The sequence below is a fragment of the Nanorana parkeri genome, unplaced genomic scaffold, assembly GCF_000935625.1.
Source record: "Nanorana parkeri isolate BGI_ZX_2015 unplaced genomic scaffold, ASM93562v1 scaffold295, whole genome shotgun sequence".
In the NCBI taxonomy this organism is placed as follows: domain Eukaryota; kingdom Metazoa; phylum Chordata; class Amphibia; order Anura; family Dicroglossidae; genus Nanorana; species Nanorana parkeri.
In genome coordinates this window covers 972,403-994,198 of record NW_017306563.1, presented here as the reverse complement: position 1 = coordinate 994,198, position 21,796 = coordinate 972,403, and the positions used below count along the sequence as shown (strand labels likewise).

At 42.1% G+C, this 21,796-nt stretch overlaps 1 protein-coding gene across 1 annotated transcript in view; it reads right to left on the bottom strand.

The window, feature by feature from the left end:
* KIAA1755 (KIAA1755 ortholog) overlaps nt 1–21,796 on the bottom strand; it is a 76,905-nt gene that overhangs the window by 29,642 nt on the left and 25,467 nt on the right. The window contains exons 7-11 of the mRNA XM_018557667.1: nt 17,762–17,855; nt 12,558–12,644; nt 11,122–11,238; nt 5,994–6,092; nt 5,759–5,907 (exon numbers count right to left, since the gene is read on the bottom strand). Of these exons, the coding sequence (XP_018413169.1) occupies nt 5,759–5,907; nt 5,994–6,092; nt 11,122–11,238; nt 12,558–12,644; nt 17,762–17,855 (546 nt within the window). The remainder of the gene's footprint in view (nt 1–5,758; nt 5,908–5,993; nt 6,093–11,121; nt 11,239–12,557; nt 12,645–17,761; nt 17,856–21,796) is intronic.

Sequence of the window (21,796 nt, the reverse complement as noted above, 5' to 3'; positions counted from 1 at the left end):
TCCCCCCTTATCAGGGTTTGAACTAATAATGCACGGACTCAAAGGACTGAAACTAAAGGAACTTCTTATTTAGTGTGGTTTAAGTTCTCTTTTTGTACTGTAGTTGCAAAATGTGATCAGCACTTGTGCAAAGCAGCAGATCCTGATTGGCTTTTAGTGCTGCCCCTCCCTCTCCTAGTGCTCCCTGTACAAGGTATTACAGGAGGATAGCGAGCACTTACATTTGTTACATGTAAAATAGATTTAATGGTTGTAAATGAATACCTAACTAATGATTTTTATATCTGCATGAAGTTCATCCGAATTCATTATCTCTCTCTCTTTGCACAAATTTACTTGTTAAAGTGGAAGTTGAGTTAAAAAAAGTTGCTGGGAGGTAGGGATTTTTAGCGGAATTGACATGCAAAGTCTCTTCTGCCAAAAAGTTCTCCCGCAGCAATTTTTGTATTATTTGTGTACACTATAAGGCACATGCACTGTACAATGTATACACTCAGCCCATTCATGGCATCTCTAAGATGCCGTGGATAGACTGGGTGCTGGGAAAGATATGTGACCACCTGCCTGGCTTCCTGATTGGATAGGAAGCCACAGCCATGCTCCCTCGCAGAGTCCCAGGCAACAGGGACCTCTGTTGGAGGAATGTAAGTGGCAAGTGCTGCTGCGCTCTGTTTCACTGAGCCGGTCACAGAGAGATCTTTGTGATCTCTCCACTGGCTTAGTGACTAAAAACATGGCACCCGCTGTTGCAGTTTCGGTGTTGTGCTCGGGGTGATTAGGGTGTGCGCAGGCACACCTGGCACACCCGTTGTGCACACCAATTACTCCTGTTTGCATCCACAGGAATTACATCATCAGTGGCCACTCAATGGCCGAAGAGGATTTCCATGGAACCCAGAAGTGGTGGTGGTGGCAGAGATGGCGGCAGCAGGGCAGAACAATGGGGAGCAATGATGAATCCGGAGGCGGTGAAGAAGGGCACACTTGTAAGGTAAGTGTGCCTAATGTGCAAAAACCTACCCTTCACATAACAGTTTACTGCTACAGTTATAGTTACCACCTTCTACTAAAAATCACATCAGCATTGAGCTCTGCATGCTGATATGAAATCATCTTACATTAGTTAAATAAACATATTTTTCTTTTACTTACAATTACTGTTTTTCCATTTTCTGGTTCTCTTGGGCAGTAATGTGCCCAAGTGATGCATCCTGGGAAGGTTACATCAGCAGGGCATTGCTCAGAAATCTTATCTGTAAACTTCAATGGTCACATGTCCTAGTCACATGTGCTCCGAGTTCCAGGAAGTAAAGGGAGATATATTAATCTGCCCTTAGTAAAAATGGCCACCGTTAGAAGAATGGGGAAGAAAAGAAAGTAAGTTGTGCAAAGAATAAAAAGACTGCAATTATCTATAAGTATCTGTTTAGAGATGTTCATTACTGAACACTTCTAAAGGTGTCTTTGTTGTCATTTTAAAGATAAGGGTAAAGTTCCTCTTTAATCTGACTAGACATTGCTATATAGTTCTAATAATCTAAAGCTGAACTCCAGACACGTGATTAAATACAGAGTTGAACTATGTGCATGTCAGCATGTAGTTTCAACTACCAAATGATCTCTAATTCTGTGCATTCTGTTTGGTGATCCAGGAACCCCTGCCAGACAAAAAAAGCCAGATCTTCAATTTCCATCAAGCGGCACAGCTTGGTCAAAACACACTCCCTGCCTGCAGATTGCATAATGACTACCTTCGTTGGCACAGCTGATTCTCTCCTTCCTCTCACGTGGCTCTTCAAGTTCCCCCTCATGCCACCACTGGGCCCTGGGAATTGTCACAACTAGGTCTTATTATCGGGGTAGGCCTTATATTTTAGCAATTCCCAAAAATAGTACTAGGTCTTATTTTCGGGGAAACAGGGTAGTAACGGCAGACTGGTCAGGCAACTCTCTGCTTTCTTCTCCTTTCATGTTCCCTGTCCATATGTGTGCACTGCATGAGATCCTGATTGGCTCCTAGTGCTGCACCTCCCTCTCCTTGTGTGAATTCTTGCTGATATAAAAACAAATCTTGATTCTTATACTATTTCTAATGATAAATACATGTAATCATTTTTTTAAAGTATACAAAACCACATTGATTGGGTTTTTAACATTGTTTTGGAGACGAGCTTTAAAAATCAAGTACAAATTATTCACAGATGATTGAATTCCTATGGAAATGTCGGTGACCACAAGAGTAGAGAATAATTTCTTGAATCTGAGATCAATTTCGGGAATTTTTGGTTACATAAAAAAGCTGCATAAAAAGACAAATCTTTGTACATCTCTGAAGGTTTTACTGATTTTGATATAGACTTCTGCAGAGCTGACAGCTGGAAGAGGAGGATGGAGGCTCAGGCCACTGGTCTTGTTTCAAGTGAGACTTTCAAGCGGCAGATAAGACAAGCATGGGCACAGAGGGGGGCCAAAACTGGACATGACACTCACTGCATTCCCCGCCTCCACAGTATGCCTTAAGGATTTGCATGGTCTTGCACTTTAATTATTTGTACATAATTATATTCTGTTTTCTTGTGCTGGAGTTAAAGGTTGCATCACTTTGATGCACCGGTCAGCATTTACAAAACTGTATTCTTCACAGTGCGATTTTCCAGGCCACTGACCCGGTGCTTGGAGTCAGTGGCAGGAAAGGCTGTGTGCTAAAAGGCTGGCTGCTGACAAAGGCTGAATGCCCAGAGAACATGTAATGAGCACTATTTAACACCTATCACTCCCCAATGAGGTCAGCACAGCTTGTAATACAAGTCAGAGCTCACCACCACCACAGCAGTGTTACACTGACACCTAGTGACCACAAATTGTTATAGTGGAAGTGCATGGAGGATTTGTTTTTTAACTTCTAACAGGTCTATTCACAAAAGGGTGAAGAGTTTGGAGAAGGTGGGAGAAGTGAACAGTCTAGGACAACATAGCTGAACTGGAAGAATTCTCCAATGCAGCTCACTTTCCAGTTCAGCCGTTCTCCTAGATTGTTCACTTCTCCTGCCTTCTACAAACTCTACACCCTTTAGTGAATAACCCTAGAGGTGCATATCACTCATTTGGTTTGTTTATATATTTTATATTTTTATTAATATTATACATCCAGCAGCATTTTCTGATTTTGATCTTATTTAGGTAGCTTTTATCTACAGTAGATGCCATTCAAATAGGAGCGCTGAGTTCAAGCAATTATAATATACTCAGACCGTGCCAAGACAAGGTCCTGTACCACCCAAGTCGAGGATGCCAAATACATTACCCCTTAACTGACCAGGCCACCCTCTGCTCACTTTTCTCTCTCCCCCTATCATGTTCCTGGTCTATATATAAATATGTCCAGCAGCACAGCTTGGTCAAAACACTCCACCTGCAGATTAGATAATGACAGAGAAGAAGCACACTGATCAGGCCACCCTCTGCTCACTCTGCTCTCTTCCCTTATCATGTTCCCTGTCCATGTATGTGCACTGCATCAGATCCTGATTGGCTCCTAGTGTTGCGCCTCCCTCTCCTCATGTGAATTACTGCTGATATCAAAACAAATGTTGATACTTACGCAATCTGTAATTACAAATACATTCAGGCTAGGTTCACACCTAGGCAACTGAGCTGGTGAGCGTTTTTTGCATTGTTGTCGCGCATTTTCCTTTTGCCCGAAAATAGCTCCTGTACCTTTTTGCGCGACAGGCGACTTCGTTCACACGACAAACCGCAAAGGTGTGAACAGCCTCCATTAACTTCAATGCGAATCTGTGTTTTGCGCAATATCGTGCGACTCAATCCACGCGATTAGGTGTGAATCTAGCCTTAATAACCTTTTAAGAAATACAAAACCACATTGATTGGGTTTTTAATATCGGTCTGAAGACGAGCTTTAAAAGGCAATTCCACATTAATCAAAGATGATTCCCTTCCTATGCAAATATTAGGATATTATATAAATATTAGGATATTCCCAAATCCCAAGAAGCTGAGATGAATGAAGCTTGCACGTCCATGTGTAGACTGGCTGGGCCAGCACAGAAATGACAAGTAAGATTACTATGTTTAGGTCAATGGGAAACCAAATGAGATTGGGAAAGGGGGTGCTGCGACGTGGTTAAATAGTTGGGACTCAGTCATAATAAGCATGGGCAAATAGAACTAGAATTTCATTATCATACTGAAAACCAAACAGTTTTTCCATCTGGGAACTAAGATGTTTTATAACTCATCCAAAGTGAACTTTTTTGTATGGTCTGTCCCTTTTATAAAGGCACGAAAATTATATTTTTGGCACAAAGCATTTTAATGCAGTGCTTCCATTCAAACCAATGCAATTTGTTCAAATTTACAAATGATCAATAAAAATTAATTAATAAATAAAACTGAACAAAGAAGGTATTGAGGGCATATCAACCCCCTCATTACCATCTCCCCTCAGCTTAATTTTTTTGCTTTTTTAATAAGTATTTTTTAAAGTAGTTAGGGTTAACAAGGGGTTAAAGTTGTAATTATTTTAATAGGTTTATAAATCACACAGAACGCTAATTTATGAATAATGGCTACAGCTGTAGCTTTCATTCATAAATGAATGAAGAGCAGCACTGAGCAGTCACACTGATAACTCAGAACTACAGATTACACTGGAAGATTGGCTCTTCCAGTGTAATCGCCGGGGCTCTGCTGTCTTTGTGCTGTCTTTGTGAGGCTGTCCTGTGCACTCTGTTTATGAGCAGCTTTGGATAACGTGCAGCCAATCTCTCAGTGTAATCTACCGTGCTGAGTTGTTAATGTGACTGCTCAGCCCTGCTCTTCATTCATTTATAAATCTCCCAGAGTAAATAGTAAGAAGGGCTGATTTTTATAGATCGGTCTTGCAGAGTGCAGGAGACAGTCAGAGAGCAGAGGCAGAGGAGTCTTCTACCCCAACTGCATCCTCTCCACCACAGCACCCAAGGCGGGTCCCTCTCCTGCCCACGGGACGGCCTGGCCCTGAGCACAGAGGCCATTTTATATGAAATATTAAGAGTCATAAATAATCAATCAGCCTAAAGCCCAACTCCAGCCAAAATGTTTATGTAGTTTTGGATAGTGTGGGTTAGTGTAAGAGTCTTTATTGCCATCTCTATGCCCATTGGAGAGATTTCCCCTCACTCTGTGTCCTAAAATCCCTCCAATAGGAGCAAAAACTAAAAGAGAAGCACGTTTTTATTAAAATGGAGAAGTGTTAGAATTCCTGATAATGTTGCTGTCTCAACAAAGGGGTCCCAGGCACAAATTAAAGCCAGCCAGTAATGTTAACTCTTCCCCATGCTGGTGTTGCTGCATGCAACATTTGGGTCAAGCAACAGTAGGGATGGCTGCACTGACGGTGAAACACTATGCTGGACAATCTCCTCATCCACCACCCCTGTGGATCTAAGAGTTTTACCTTTACTGAGATACTTTAGAAAAACGCTGCACATCTAAAAGATTTAAAGGGCGGTGAAGTGTTTTTTTTTACAGCACTGGGACTGGGCATGTGATAGTATGAGATAGGTCCTCCCACTTAGCATTCACTTATTCAGTTTCACTGGCACTCCCCATCTCAGTGACTACAGAACAAAAGCAGGACAGGATTTGTGATAAAGTCTGCTAATAATCTTGAATGTTTTATAGTTGATTTGGATGTTAACTTTTAAATGGAAACACAGTGAAAGAGAATCAGAAATAACAAATAATAAAAGCACACCTGACATCCTTTGAGCAGCAGAAGCGAGTTGCTTCCTTGCGCAGTCTGGCCAGGGTGGTCCCTCCTTCCCGCTGTAACGTTACTAGGCGTGAGTCACTCAGGACCACCTTCATCAGCTCCCGATATTGGTTCATCTTTTCTTCTGCTTCCTGCGGGAATATCAAGAGTTTATATTTTAGGTCAGGTTAGCTTCCACTTTTCTGCTGCATATTCCTCAGGGGTTCACAATGCATACCTTGGAGTCCTGCGGAGTGCTGCCTTCACCCAGCTCCTGAATGGCATGTTGTAGTAAGTCGGAGGCCTTTCGCAGGTCTGCCAGGAAAGCATCCAGCTTCTGAACCAGAGAAAAACAAAAAGAGCTATGAGCCTACATGTAAAGAGGAGCAACGGTAATACATGAGAAGAGTAAGGAACGTGAAGCCCAATTCCTGCCATTGTTTTTAGTTCTAAACAAATTGAGGAAGAGTTAGCATCTCAGGCAGGATTTTACTTCTCCCCATGACAGCTAGGGGAGATTTTCCCTCATTTTCTTTCCCTGTGATACCAGGCCAAGAAAAATGGACAGAGTGAATGTAATGGAAGAAGAAGAAACCAAAGACAACAATAAAACATTGTCAGAAAGTCTCTAACCATTCTACAATTTATTAAAAATATGATTTTGTTTTTTATGTATCTCTGAATGCATTTGTCATGGTCCTGGGCACCCCAGAGGAACAGGAGAGCCCAGAAAGCACAGTGGGGGTATGAAGGGAGGGGCACCTTCTAAGGCCGGTACAAATGATCAGGAGGCATCTACAGCCCTCCACCTGCTGTGAAACAAACTACACCAAGGTCATGGCTCACAACCATGATCTTGATATAACCATTTCAAGACGACAACGTGCAGATACGCCCTATGGTCCTGAAGTGATTAACATCACTTCCTGTCCAGACAGGATGTAAGGGGAAATCTCCTCAATATGGACTAGCAATTACAACCTAAGAGTGAAGGAAAAGGTGTGGGATCCTGAATAACTTTGTTCAGGCAGGTATCCCAGTGAAATACTAGGTCTAGCATAAGGGAGGTTCTCCTTAGGTGGCTCTCCAGGGGGCAACAGCTGTGGGTCGGCCCGTATCCCAGATCAACTAAACATGTAAGGAGGAATGCACCCAACTAGTTGTTTGGAGTCCATAACTGATACTCATTAAAAGTTATATTCAGTAAAAAATCCAATGTGTCTCAGATGGTCTCCATTCATTAGGGCCTCTAAAAGCTAAATGAATTGATAGCCACATAGTCATATCTGCACATGGCTACTTGATGTTAAACTGAAACTATGCTGTTTTCCATACTTTGTGAATCTCAGCACCTGGAAGCCAGAGAAAGGTCAGCATTTCTTATCTGTATACTTGTTTCAGTTAATGACCAGATAATATATTAAACAGGGTCAACATGAAAGTCAGACAACTGATATTTACAGAATGATAGACAGGCTGTCTCAGCATTCCTAATTTCAAAGCTGAGGTTAGACTTTGTACATGCCGCCTCTCTACCATTTATTGCCTTAAGGTATATGTAAACCCTAAGAGTGAACTTCTCCTGTTTGGCCCCTTTTAGTGTTGTTAAATACACCATTAAAAGCATTTTGTTATATCTGTTTGATCTTTAAAAAAAAAATCTATTGATCTTGATGGAAATCTTGTGAGCTGATAACTTCCTTGGCCTGTACTGACTGTTATCAATTACAATGTACTTTGAGGACCAAAGAACGATTCCCCTTTATGTTATGGACAATAGAAGAGGACGGGGGTCTGGAGTTCTATATTACTTCCATTGTCCTGATGCAAAAGGATGAGTGAGTGTTGTCACCCTTGAACAAGAAGTATATTATTGGCAACATTACCAGATGAAAATAAATTCAATAAGCTTGGAAAAAGAAAACAAATGCATCCACCACATCTAAAGACTGGTATACCACAATGTATTCATGTTGGAACTTCTTGCACAGCCTCACAGAGAAACACAAGCACACAGTCTAATATGCATGCTGTACATGGGTTGGCTAAAACAGGAAGGAAGACACAGCTTTATTCTCTACCTTATTCAATACATCAGAGTATAATACCATACATATAAAACAGAACTTATAAACACTGCCATCTAGTGATCAAAATTGTATACTGCAGGAGTTATTGCTATAAACACAGTAAAGTGTATTCTAACAATTCATTTATTATTTTTGGATGTAGATACACTTTAAAGCCCATCTTCAGGATTTAAATGTATTTACCCCACAATTCCTCCTTGTGACTGCTCTATTTTTTTTTTTTTGGCCGGAACCCAAAAAAATAGCTTTATTAGTTGCGTTAAGTGCGATCATGTGACCACTGCAGGGATCATTTCTCCTCTACTGAGGTCTGTCTGTGGGAAGAGATCTTCAGTGAGAGATCCCAAGATGAGGAGCCAGACAATATAAAGGTTCAACAAACAGCAGCGAAAGCAGCATCAAGACATCACCCCTTGGACTACAAGGGTTGTGTTCATAACACCAGTGCTAGGGAAGAAGACGCTGTACTGTGGGCATCGTATAGCCCAAAAATAAGGGGACAGGCATAGATCCCCTATCAAGATGGAAGACAGAAAAAAACATAAGTACAGCAGGATTTCAAGCAAGAAGGGCATTACACTTTTGGGCAACTTCCCCTATACAAACAGTGGAAAAAACTTAAGCCTGGAACAGTTGAATTCTTCCCTGAAGGTCCTCTACAACACATACTGAAAGCTGAACAAACACTTCTCAGTACATATTGATTCTGAAGGATTGTAAATTACTTCCCTATAGCGAATACCAAAAGGAAGTGTTAATTGCCAAAGTCAAATAAAACTCATTTGAAACAAGTTATCGCTTTAATCAGTTATAATCAAGAAGCTATCATGACATATCTGTGAACTCCCAGTTGGTGTTTACCTGGTGCTGCAGGCACACAACAACCGTTAGCATCCTGTAAATGTCAGCTTCCTCTTGTATTCCTAATTATCAGCAATATACTTGTACCTGAAGAAGCACAGACTGCAGGAAAAACTCAAACATTTTATAATACTGTGTACATTTGGACCAATAATTACAAGCATTGTTCTCAGTTTGGAGCACCCTTTGTGAATATTGGGTGAAAACTGGTTACATAGGTGAGGTATTAAAGGGGATCCCTCTCTCTGCTACAGAGTATAAATATTCAAATAGTATGCCTGCCAATGTGGGGAGCATCACGGCGGGTTGCATTGAATGGTCGCTGAATTGTTCAAGAATAGGTGGATATCTCTCTGCCTGTTGCTTTTGGAAGGCCCAGTTTTATACTTCCTGTCCCCCTAGGCCACCTGTCCTGTGCCACATCCCTCCTACGACAGCCAGCTTGCTAGTCTTAGTAGGGAGCATCATTGTGGTTTGCAACACTCAGGTGACTTGTTCAAAGAAAAGCAGATATCTCTCTGCCTGTTGTTTTTTAGAGCCTGCTTCCAAATTGGCTCTAGATGTACAAACCCAAAGTGGGTGAACTGTGTGTACACAATAATCTATTCCTTCCACAAAAACACAGGACCAGCAACAATGAGCACCCAGCTGGATTGCTCTGGTAGTCTGGGCACCACTCTGGAACCTTATACTATATAATATAGCCTAACAGCGGCATAGGGACATAAGGTGTGGGTGGCTATGTGCCGTCCCTGGCAGCCTTAGGCCATGACCTATGTTGGCAATGCAAAAACCACAACATGGTTCTTGGTCACCCTAACCCAAAACAAGAGTAGCAGGACAATGGAGGTTTAAGGGCGCTGTAAAGGAAGTAAGAGCAGGTTGAACTTTTTGTTTTTGTTTAATTATTTAGCAACCACTAGCCCTTTTAAAGGAAACTCATGTAGACAGAAATATGGATGACACCATTGCTTAAAATTCTAGTAGCCTGGCTGTCTCTGGCTTAAATTCTGTCATTTCTAAGTCACTGACCTGAAACTAGTAGGCAGCCTGTGAAGTTAGAATGTCTGATCTGCATACTTGTTCTGGATCACCGACACAGAACTATAGCAGCCTACTGATTTTACTCAACACATGCTCCCTTGCCAGTGTCATTATAGGGTGGGGGTGTAATATTTGCTTTGATGGATGTTTTATTCATTTTACATTTTAGAGCCTTGGTTCTCAACTGGCAGGTCCTGACCCAAAAGTGGGACGCTGCATGCCTTCCACTTTTCTAGGTGAGAGGCTACTTAGCCTCCCCCCAGCCCCCTTTCTAGCACAGCACTGCCCGTTCTCACACTGAGCAGCCCGGCGCCGAGCTTTGACATGAGGTGGGGTGGGCTGGGGGTATGGCCGTGAGGGAGTTCCATCCATATGTGCATTGCTTATAGCTCCCTTGTATGTCCTGTAGAGGTGCCTGAACTGGAGTGACATCACATTCTGGCTCCCGCCACCTCTACAGGCCCACACTGCCATGCATTCCATTGTAGTGCGACTTAATGACCGAGGACAAATGTGGGTCCTGAGGTTACACAGGTTGAGAACCAGTGTTTTAGAGGATACAATGAGAGAAGTGAAGCTCCATAACAGGGCACAGATGTATATTTACTAAATACTATACTGTAAGAATGCCCACTGTATGCTTTGGTCTGGCACATGCCACATGCACTGCCACATGCTGGGTTTCAACTTAGGTTCAGCTTTAATGTAAATAGATATTTAAATGAAACCTTCCATGAGAGTGGACTGCTATAGTATGGCAATGCTTTATCTCTGGCTGTCATGACAACCCCACAGCTTTAATACTTTTGGAGTCATTCATTTGGAATAAGCATGCATCCAGTGGTCTCATGTGCACACTTGTTCCAGCAAGTGACATGGAAATATCAAAGTCATAGGATTAGCATGACAGCCAGGCAACAACCATTTTCAGAAGAACGCCAACGGTGCCTGCCTGTATTTCTCTCATGACAGGTTTCCTTTAACAAAGTATTTTTGAACAAATACCTGAAATAGTGGCAGATGAACAGCCTGCAGCACAGAAGACATATGTTTATGTCTTTCCCAACTTTTACCAGAGAGACTAATGAAGACCAGCAACACATGTTGCCGGCCATGTAAATCCAGTGCGATGTACACTTAGTGCTGACATCTGTCTTTCTAATGGAACAAGATGGTTCCTAAACTGCTCAAAGTAGATGCAGCCGAACATTGATGGCTCTGCGGTGTTACTCATTGGTGTGTTTCCATCATAAATCAGTGGCAGACAAGCATTAAGCATGCAGACCAGGTGTGATATTAGATGCGGTAACAGGCACACCAATCCATGGATCGTTTAGTTATATTTTACATCTTGTTAGCAGGCAATGGCACCTGATAAAATTGGACCCACTCGCTGTGACAGTAAGGGTATGTGCCTCCGAGGTCCCAGGTGAGCTGTCCAATGTCCACTGAACGGCCCAATGATTTCAGTGATGTCAGGACTTCCACCTGTACACAGAGGAGCGGGAATATCAATTAGCTGCTGGATTAAAGTCTAATTTCCTGGTAAAAAGTTAAGATAATGAAAAGCTAATAATAACCATCATCACATAAAATGTCCACATGTTTTCCTTACAGTAAGGTCCTGATCATACCTTTACAATATAATGCACGCATTGGAACATAGAGTCCAGAGGTTACCGAGAAGGTTAGTGCTAGGGATACAGGAGGGTAGTGTGAAATTTTAGGTTACAGGCCGGATTAGTGTTAGGGTTGAGGTTACAAGAAAGGTTGGTGTTAGGGTTACAAGTAAGGTTAGTGTGAAAATTGAGGGTATAGGAAGGATTGATGTTAGGTTTGAGGTTACATTGAAGGTTAGTATTAGGGTTACAAGGAGGGTTAGTGTTAGAGTAGAGGTTATATAGAGGATTAGTGTTAGGGTTGAGGTTACAAGAAAGGTTGGTGTTAGGGTTACAAGTAAGGTTAGTGTGAAAATTGAGGGTATAGGAAGGATTGATGTTAGGTTTGAGGTTACATTGAAGGTTAGTATTAGGGTTACAAGGAGGGTTAGGTTTTTGTTAGGGTTGAGGTTACAAGGAAGGTTGGTTTTAGAGTTACAAGAAGGGTTAGTGTGAGAATTGAGGTTACAAAAAGAATTAGTGTTAGGGTTGAACTTACAAGAAAGGTTGATGTTGGGGTTGGGGTTGAAGGAGGCTTAATGTGAGAGTTCAGGTTACAGAGAAGATTAGTGTTAGGGTTGCAGTTAGTGTTAGGGTTACAAGGAGGATGAGTATGAAAGTTGAGGTTACAGAGAGGATTAGTGTTAGGGCTGAGTTTACATGGAAGGTTCGTGTTAGGGTTACAAGCAGGTTTAGTATGATAGTTGAGGTTACAGGGAGGATTGGTGTTAGAGTTAGGGTTACAAGAAAGGTTGGTGTCAGGGTTACAAAAAGGGATAGTGTGAGAGTTTAGGTCAGATGGAGAATGTGTTAGGGTTGAGCTTACATGGAAGGTTAGTGTTAGGGTTACAAGGAGAGATAGTGTGAGAGTTGAGGTTACCGAAGATTAGTGTTAGGGCTGAGATTACAAGGAAGGTTGATATTGGGGTTCAAGGAGGGTCATTTTGAGAATTAATGTTACAGGGAGGGTGATTGTTAGGGTTGAGTCTACAGGGAAGGTTAGTGCTAGGGTTACAAGGAAGGTTAGTGTGACATTTGAGGTTACAGGGAGGATTAGGTAAGGTTGAAGTTACCAGGCGGATTAGTGTTAAGGTTGAGGTTACAGGGAAGGTTAGTGATCAGATCACAATGAGGTAGCCTGATGCTCACCTGCAGCCCAGGGATTCTCTCCATCTGAGGAGATGTCTCCTTTTCTACAAGCATCACAATGCTTTGGATAGAGCCAGGAGAGGAAGCCTGGAGGACACAAAGATCAACATAAATGCAGATTTTATCACTATCACTCCCATTCTTAAAGAGACCCTGTAGCCACACCAATTATTTTAACAAAAATCTTCCCATAGGATTATATGTACATCTAACATATTTCATACATGTTATTTATTTTTTATGCATGATATAAAAGCCTCCCTTGTGTAGATATCCAAAAGCCCTGAGACTGCTGCTGGGCACCGCCATCTTGGATGTGATATCAGGGGAGATTTCACCCTCACTTCCTTTCCTGATAACACCCAGAACTCCTGCGTGATTCGTTTGTTTTAAAAAAGCACTACACTTAAAGGGAACCTCCACCCAATGCTCCTCCTTTCTAGTTTTAGGGCTTGTTCAGGCCAGATCTGGATGCGTTTCTCCATATGCAGTGTAGTGCATTTTGACGTGTTTTTAAGCTTGAATGGGCTTTCAGGTGCGGTTCAGTGCATTTTCATGCCATCTTGATGCGTTTACATGCGATTTGGTGTGTTCCAGACCAGAAATAATAGGGAATGCAGCATTTTTTCCCCCTGCACTGGAACTGACTGCATTGGTGTGAACAGAGCCCAAAAATTCCATAGGAATACATTGGGATGCATTTCAGGTGCGGACAAAAAACACTCTGGTCCGGATCTGGTTTGAACAAGCCATCATGGAGAATGAGGAAGGGTTATGACCATTGTCAGAATTTTATTGTTGTTAGTGTTCCTGTTTGTGACACTTACTTTCACTTTCTGTCCAGGTGACAAAAGTCACTAGTGAAATCTAATATGTTTGAGTTGTCACTGGAACAGAAGTAGAGAGGAAATCTATCAAAGATTCCATTCCTATGTCAATTATCAAAGATGTGGTTTTTTTCTTTACTTTGGGAAGATTTCCTTTCATTTTCTCTTGTGTCTGCAGGACAGGAAGTGTAGGGAAATCTCCACTATATGGTCACAAATAGCAAAAACTAAATTGGAGGTTCTAATTCTTCCACATTCTATCCAAAACTGCTAATTTTAAGCTGGACATAAATTAATCAATCTATTTGTATTCTCCTGTATAATCGAAATGCTATTAGTATATTTTTTTTGCAGGTTGAATGTAATTCACCTGCCATTCAAATGCCACATTATGGCCACAAGATGGAGCTGAGGATCGTAGGCAATAAGTATGTATTTCCTATAATCCTTGGGTCCACCTAGTGGCCATAAAGCGGAATTTTCCTGTTTCACTCAAACCTTATAAATTAATTACAACATTAATTTTTGCGCATTCGCACAGAACAAATGTACATGCAGTTTTTCAGAACAAATGTCTCTACATTTTTTTTTTCATATACCTCTTTAAATTATTTTTCCAAAAGTGTTCTTTCTAAGTATACACATAACTCTAAGCTGCTGAGAATGATTAATTACTGCTTATTTATCACTTTCTACGGAATGAATTGGTGAAGCTTTAATACAAATATTTTAATTTCTATATTTAGATTTACTCTCCGTCCCAGTATAACAAACAGTCTAAGCTCATTATAAAACAGTCCCGCTCTAGTAAACCGTCTGACTTATTATCTGCTAATAAACTTTCAGAAACTCTGCTGCCTAATAACCTAATAAACTTTAAGGAACTCTGCTGCCTAATGACACAATTAATCCTCAAATGTCATATTTGGGCGGGCAGGGCTCTCCGAATTGCAAACATATTAACCGATTGCAGCTATTTCAATATTATGCAATGTGGGAGCCCAGAAATGTGGGGGTTTCCGGTGTCTTGTTGCTGACCAGTCGGCAGAGAATTAATGCCATATTATTGTGTAATTACAGCACTTAGCAAGTCTTGGCATAAACATTGCGGTTATTTGAGTGAATCATGCAGGAACAAATTGCCATTTAGATGAATACATGTCTAGGATGAGCAGATAATGTTGTTTTCAGAGAAAGTATAATGTATCTTCAGTTAGTAACTATTTTGAATGAAGATCGCAGGGTTTAACTTTATTTTTTTATATGCTTCTCACTTTATTTTTTTATATACTTGCTTTCTTTTCCTTATTTTATTTATCATATTACATATAGAGATTTGTAAATTAGCCACTAGAGGGCTCATTGGCTCAGAGCAATTACTGTCTCCTTAACGTGTTGCTAAGTTCATAAGCTATAAAACTTTAAAGTGTCTCTCCAGGGTTTCCATAATCATTTTACATTCCTCTTATGCTCATTTTTATCATCGCAAGTTAATGCCAATAAATGAACTTGACATCCCGTCTTCCCTTGTTTCTGGAGACAGGCCAACAACACTACTCAGTTCATATTCAAATGGCTAACCCCCCCTTTGAGTTGTCAGCAGTCAGAAGCTGCGCCACTTTATTAGATATTCAAGACTCTGAGCACATGACTTTTCCTTTAGTGTGCATAAGCAGGCTCGCCACTACAGTATGTATTCAACTCTGGGCCCCAAATTTTCATCTAGCGTTCATTTGCCCATTTCTCTCTTTTTTGCCGCTGTTTGCCGCTGTTGGAAGCAACGTCACCCTTTACTTCATTCCTGCATGGAAAGCTCTGCCCGCACCTTACAGAGGAAAGGACCAGGAAGGAGGTTTAGCGGTCACCACTATTTTATTTAAAAGAGAACTATTGAGTTAAGGCTTTTCCCCATAGTTCTCCTTAGGGTAACGGGAGGACACAAACTAGCATCCTCCCGTCACCCTAAAACAGTAGAAAGGTATCATAGCACACTCACAAGCCAGCATGTAAAAAAACTTGTCTCACCACTAAGGTTAATAACAGAGGTTTGGATACACGTCTTCTGCAGAAAATGTGAAAGCCGCACAGTGCCGTCCTAACTCTAAACTATGAGAGTCTCTATCTTGTAGCACAGAAGATTTCAAATTGGGTGCAGGTTTGTCAGGAGGAAGCCCGTCACCCTAGGCTCAGTATACCGCGAACTGTAGCTCGCGGTATACTGAGACGCCGCAGTATACTGCGAGAAGCTGCTTGCGGTATACTGAGACGCCGCAGCTGAAGCGGATCCCGACAATTGTGCCGGGATGCGCCCAGCTGCGTGACTGACATCTAAAGGCAGAGCCAGCTGTACCCGCCCCCTCCCTCGTCCGTTCCGCCAGTCAGCGCTGGCGGAGCGGGGAGGGGGGAATCCAGCCCCTCCTCTGTCACGGCAGAGAGCCGTGACAGGATCGAGAGGTGAGCGAACGCCGGTATGTGTTCGCTCACCTCCCGATCTTCTGAGCCGACCTGTGACAGTCTCATTGTCACAGGTCGGCTAGAACTATGAGGTGAGTGAAAAGCACCCACCTCATAGTTCTCCTTTAATTACAAAGCAGGGAGTGAAAGAGCAATAATGTAGGGACCATTTGAGCTGGTTTCTTTCTCAATGCTTCCTTTTGTGCAAAAGCAGAACTAGATAAATATGGCCAGCATGTTTTTGCTTGGAGGATGGCTACCCTGCTTTGCAGAGTCTACCTGGAGCCTCAGCATAGCCACCCTGATGTGGATGCTTCCAGACGGGAATACTGCTTTACGTGAAGAAGCTCTGTGTGCCCGCACACACACAGGCGACACAGAAAGCCTCCTATGTAAACCACAACCCCTCTCCACCCACCAGCACTTAGATTGACAGCATTCTATTAAATCTGGCACTGTGATTATTCTGTACCCCAAGGAACCCCTGCTAATTAATTATATTAAGTAATAATAAAGACAGACACGGAGAGACTAAGCGGAGGGGCTACATGACTGGGGGGAGGAATAGTCCCGGGAGAAAGGGTTAAACAATAAAATCGGAAGAGCTGCTCTTACCTGATTGGACGTGGGAGTCAGGTGTCTGGGAGGAGCCGCATGGGAAGGAGCTGCGAGGGCTGAGGGACTTGTCGCGCAGTCTGTGTGTTTATTGGGGTTGTTAACGGAGGGACAGAAAATTGATGAATCCATTTGTCATGAAATTATAAATAATAATTATGATAATAATAAAATAATAATAATAATTCCCAGAAAAGAAACACAGACATGTAATGTTCCCACACATTGGTTTTCAGTGTTGTTCCCCCTTTTATTAGGAGCAGCGGAAAAGGGCCCCCAAAATGTTCAGTGGTGATAAACTTTTTACTGTCAAATCCTTAACAAGGACTAGAGGCCACCACCTAAAATTGGTGTAGAAAAGATGTAACCACAAGGGGCGTAGGGGCTTCTTTTCAGTCAGAGTGGTTACATTTTGGAACTCTCTGCAACAAGCAGAGGTATCAGCTGAGAGTATTGATTCATTCAAAAATCAATTACATACCATCCTAAGAGTCTGTAATATACAGGGGTACAGGTACTCTTAAATACTAGACCACACAGGGACTCATATACACACGCACACACAACTCACACACACAGACACACAAAGTTTGAACATGATGGACCTGTGTTTTGTGGCCTTTTTTCAAGCTCAAATACTATGTAACTATATTGGTGGTCATCAAGAGAAGGGCCCCCTTAGATTGGTGGTCATCAGGAGAAGGGCCCCTTTACACTGATGCCCAGTGGGCAGAATTCTTCTTACAGATAGCTAAAGAGATAATTGGAGTCAGTGGTTACATATCCAAGAGGTGGAAGTTGCTCATTGCTGAAGGAACCATTAGCTGAGGAACTCTAGGGTTCCATGAAAACCTGGCTGAGAAAGGTTGACCAGCAGACCAACAAAAACAAGGTTTTGAAAACATTGAAGCCGAACACCCGACAAAACGTTTGTTTTTAGTTTTGGATAGTGTGGAGAAGGGTTAGAACTCCTGTCAGGCTTTAATTGCTATCCGCTCCATCTGGGAGACTCCTTCTCAGGAACAGAAGGCAACAGACAACAATAAAAACATTTTTCGAGTAGCCAACTAAAGTATTATTATTGCTGTTTGTGCTAGTTAGTTAAAAATTTTCATCCCTTCCTATCTAGGTGACAGATGTTGAGTATCACAGAAAATGAAGGGAACTCAACAGAGGCAATGATAGCACTTAAACCTAAAAGATGTTATTACATCAATCTGATTTTTTAAACATTTTTATCTAAAGAAGGCTTTGAAAAGACAAAACGTTCCCTTTAAGCTTGTACTCGATGTGTTACATTGGGCTCACCTGGCTACACTGCAGAGCTGCATGGAGGCAGGGAGATGGAGGGTGCTTCCTGGCGTCCATTAAAACCATCAGTCCCAGGTCTTTTATCTCCTTTCTAAAGAAACAGTTGAGGACAAGTGTTATACATCAATAAAAACTATCACATTTATAAGGATAGCGCTACACAGGTTTTGTTTACTACACATTGGGGGACAAATATGAAGCAAATTGGCAATAAAATGAGACACAAATCATACGCCTAAGTCTAAACTACAGTTTTTATGTGTCCTGGGTAGCCAACTGAGATGGATTCATACAGGTCTACAACAAAATCAAGGCTGACCATAGATGGTTTCAGTTCAGCTGATTCCTGAAAAATCGGCCAACATTCGAGCTGTGGGTGGCCCTGTCAGCACCAACTGGCTTGACAAAAGTCAAAAATCGACTGAGCCAGGTGGAAAATAATCGGCCTATCAGACGTCACTGTTCAGCAGCACCACTGTATTCAGACAGTTTCTGAATACTTTAATCTTGAATGGGAATCAATTGATTTTCTTTCAATCAACCCAGGGAAAATTAATTGATTTTCGCTAGTTCGAGACATGTATGGCTAGCTGAAGCTGGACAGTCCCAACACTCTTAGGAGAGAGCAAGAATGTGTGACCCTCCCTAATGAGTCAACTCTGCACTCTGTGTAGTCTTATCACCCTTCTTTTTAAGTATGTCTCACTGCACAGCAATAGAGTGAGCTTTATAACAGACTCAAGCATAGTAAGCTCTGTAAGGATGTGTCTACATATATTGACTAATGAAATGTCAAGGTTCTTGTTGCACTCCTTACCGGAAATCCCAGATAATGGGGAGGGTGCTTGAAATGACTGCGGATGGCACCACTGTGTGCATAGAACAATTGTAAAGAATATCACTAGCACTCCGAAGTTCCTTATAGAATCACCAAATGTTCATTGCAGGGTTCATCGCAGGGTTCATCACCAAATGGACCTCGCAGGGTCCCTTCATCAGGCTTTGACATCGACAAAGCCTGTTGAAGGGACCCTGCGAGGTCCCAAAAGCGCTTGTTTCCATTTTACAAATTGTTCAATAAAATGAACATTTGGTGATTGGTGGTTCTATAAGGATCTACCGAGGGCTGGTGACATTCTTTACAATTATTTTATACATATATTGACTTTGCCGTGGAACTTAAGAAAAATAAACATACCCAGCTGGGAGCATGGCCAGGCAAGTACAGAGTAAGGCATAATAAGTCATTTTAACTCCAGCCCATTTTTTTTTTGTTTTGGATAGATTGGAGTTTGAAATTTAATTTAGGTTTATTTTTGGGTCTGTAACCACACTGGCTAGATTTCACCTTTCTTGAGACACCCATCAGTCCTTGGACAAGGTCTTGTAACACCAAAGGTGAAAAGACCAAAGTGCACCCCCATCTAGTGCAAGTTCCCAGCACATATATATTTCCCTACAAGCGTCCACTCCTGCCACCAATACCCATTACATTGTCTTTTTACCCATGTTTTTTTAATTTTCTTGTATTTGCAGTAGGATCAGGAGCCAGGCTGGTAGCTGTAGACTGGGTTTCCTGAGCAAGCATACCTCTTGTGTTGTCTTCCTGTCTAACTGCCAGCCATTGATGTTTAGAGGGCTATGCTAGAATCCATAGATCCAGATCAAGTGATTATTGCACTTAGGCTGGCCATAGACATATAGAAATGTCCATGATGTGGTGCGCTGCTTGCAGTTAGTGGGTTGTTTCTCTACAACTGAGGGACAGGGAGTCTGCTACTGACTATGTGCTGATCAGTGAACTACCTCTGCAGTATAGGTTGCAGATCCTGACTTTTTTGCACCCTCTTCCTGCTGAAGTGCCAAAGGCAATCGGCCAAAGGTAAATATAGCGGGGGTGGGGGGTTGGGAGAGCCAGATTGGAGGGCGTAATTCAATTTTCCCAAATTCACCTGGGAAAGTGGAATTATCCTTTAAGCTTTTTAAATGCTGATTGAACCACTGACAATGGATGCTGCTCCTTGGTGTTTAGACATTTCATACAGAATCAGCTGGTCCCCTGAGCACTGGCCCTGGTATCTTGTTTTAGGGTGTCTCCTTTCCTTTGCAGAGGTCTATGGAGCCACCCTTCTGTGTGCTAGTAAGTTGTGTGTCTCCACAAACACACATAAAGGCAAACCATTCTCCTGCTCCTGCTTCATCTCATCCCTGCTGCAAGCTAGTAGATGGACAGCTACCAGAGACTGCTCTGTCCCATGTGATCTTGTACTGGACAAGAAGTTCAGGAAAGCTGAGCTGAGAGAGTTGAAGCTATTCAAGAACAGGATGACTGTAAGTGTTTGGGCAAAAATGTAAACAAATACTTTTCTGGACAATGTATATTTGGTGGATCTGGATTCATTACTGAAAACAAGTTTAAGTTTTGAATACTACTCTAAGTATTCTACTGAAGGACGCTTTTTGCAGCATTGCGGCCCATCGAGCTCTCATACAGCAAACCTAAGCTTTTCGGAAACCAGGCCCCTCGAGTGCATGTCAGGCAATTCCTTGATATTCCCTAAAGGCTTTAGCTTATCTTTCTCCGTCACCAAGTAGCAACTGGGAATTAGGTAAATTTTTCAAAGCTGCTGAATCTCCTTTGAGATGCCGGTCTCAAGAGACTCTCTGCTGCTATCTTTCCAGCCCTGGAATAAAAGATTGCTGAACAACTGCAATGAAATCAATCATACTGTGTGAAAATATTTCTTTATGTGGCAGTCTTTCTGCATGATTGGCCTGCTCAAAGACTCGCAGCCTGAAAACCAGCTGGCCAGCAAAAGGGACCAAAGTAAATAGGACCGGTCAAAAACAGGCTTAAAAAGACACGGTCACTTTGCCCATTCAGGACAAATTACTGTTTGCTGATGGAGCTGGTACATCCCAGACTTAAAGTGTATTTTCACCTTAGCAGCTAAATTGGGATAATAACCATTTTATATGTGTTACCCTTCTTTAGATAGCATAACTTTAAAAAATAATTAAAAGGTAAAGTCCACCTTTTTAAATAAATAAATGCACACATATTAATTAAAAAAAAAAATGAATTAATAATTTTTTTTGCATTGAAGCCAATAAAGCATTGCAATGGCGATCAGTGAATCGTGGGTGCAATGCTCTGGCTCCTGCAGATTCTCCCTCCCGTCTCTGTCCATACTGAGGTAAAGACATTCAGTGCTTGCACTCACCGCACTTGTAGTCCATTTTGACCTACAAGTCCCTCTGCCGTGGTGGCTGATGGAAATTGTAGCTTCTCCATTCACAGATCCTGTCAAAGGATCTGTGAATAAGTAATGTGGCTGTGTAGGTGGAGCCACGCATAGCTGCACATTTTCAAAAAAGAGGAGCAACCTGCAGGGAGAAGAACCCCGCGATTCTGGTAAGTGAAAGGGGGAGGAAGGGGGTTGTGATATATGTGACCATGTTTATGTTACCCCCTAATTATGGATGTAACACAAAACATGGTCAGAAACGTGAACTTAGCCTTATTAACCCTTGCTGTGGGGCTAACCTTGTGCTGCAAGGGTTATTGTAAATGCACGTTTGCATCTAGGTGCTAAAAAAATGATCGGCTCACCCGATCATTTGAGCCTGCTTGTTCTTAGACCGGTCCCCAGAGCCTGTCTCCCCCAATGTCCCAGCGGTCTAAGAATCCTTGTGTCATCACATCCTATGCACTGTGTATAGACGTGAGAATGCTGAGGAACATTCCATCTGTGCAGCGAATTAAGAGACACAATTCAGCGACCGGAGAAGAAGGGGGTGACTTGGCAGTTTTGGTAAGTATAACTTTTTTTTTTAGCCTCTAGCCAAAAATGAGCAGTTAACCCTTGCAGTGCAGGGGTAGTCCCACTGCAAGGGTTAATAAAACATTTCCCTGGAATTCTTCTTTAAAAAATGCTGTACTTGCTTTTTCCTGAAATACTGTAAATATTTTCTCTAAACTGAAGTTTCCTCCGAAATGCAGGGGGGGGGGGGGGGCAGGGCCTTCTGCTG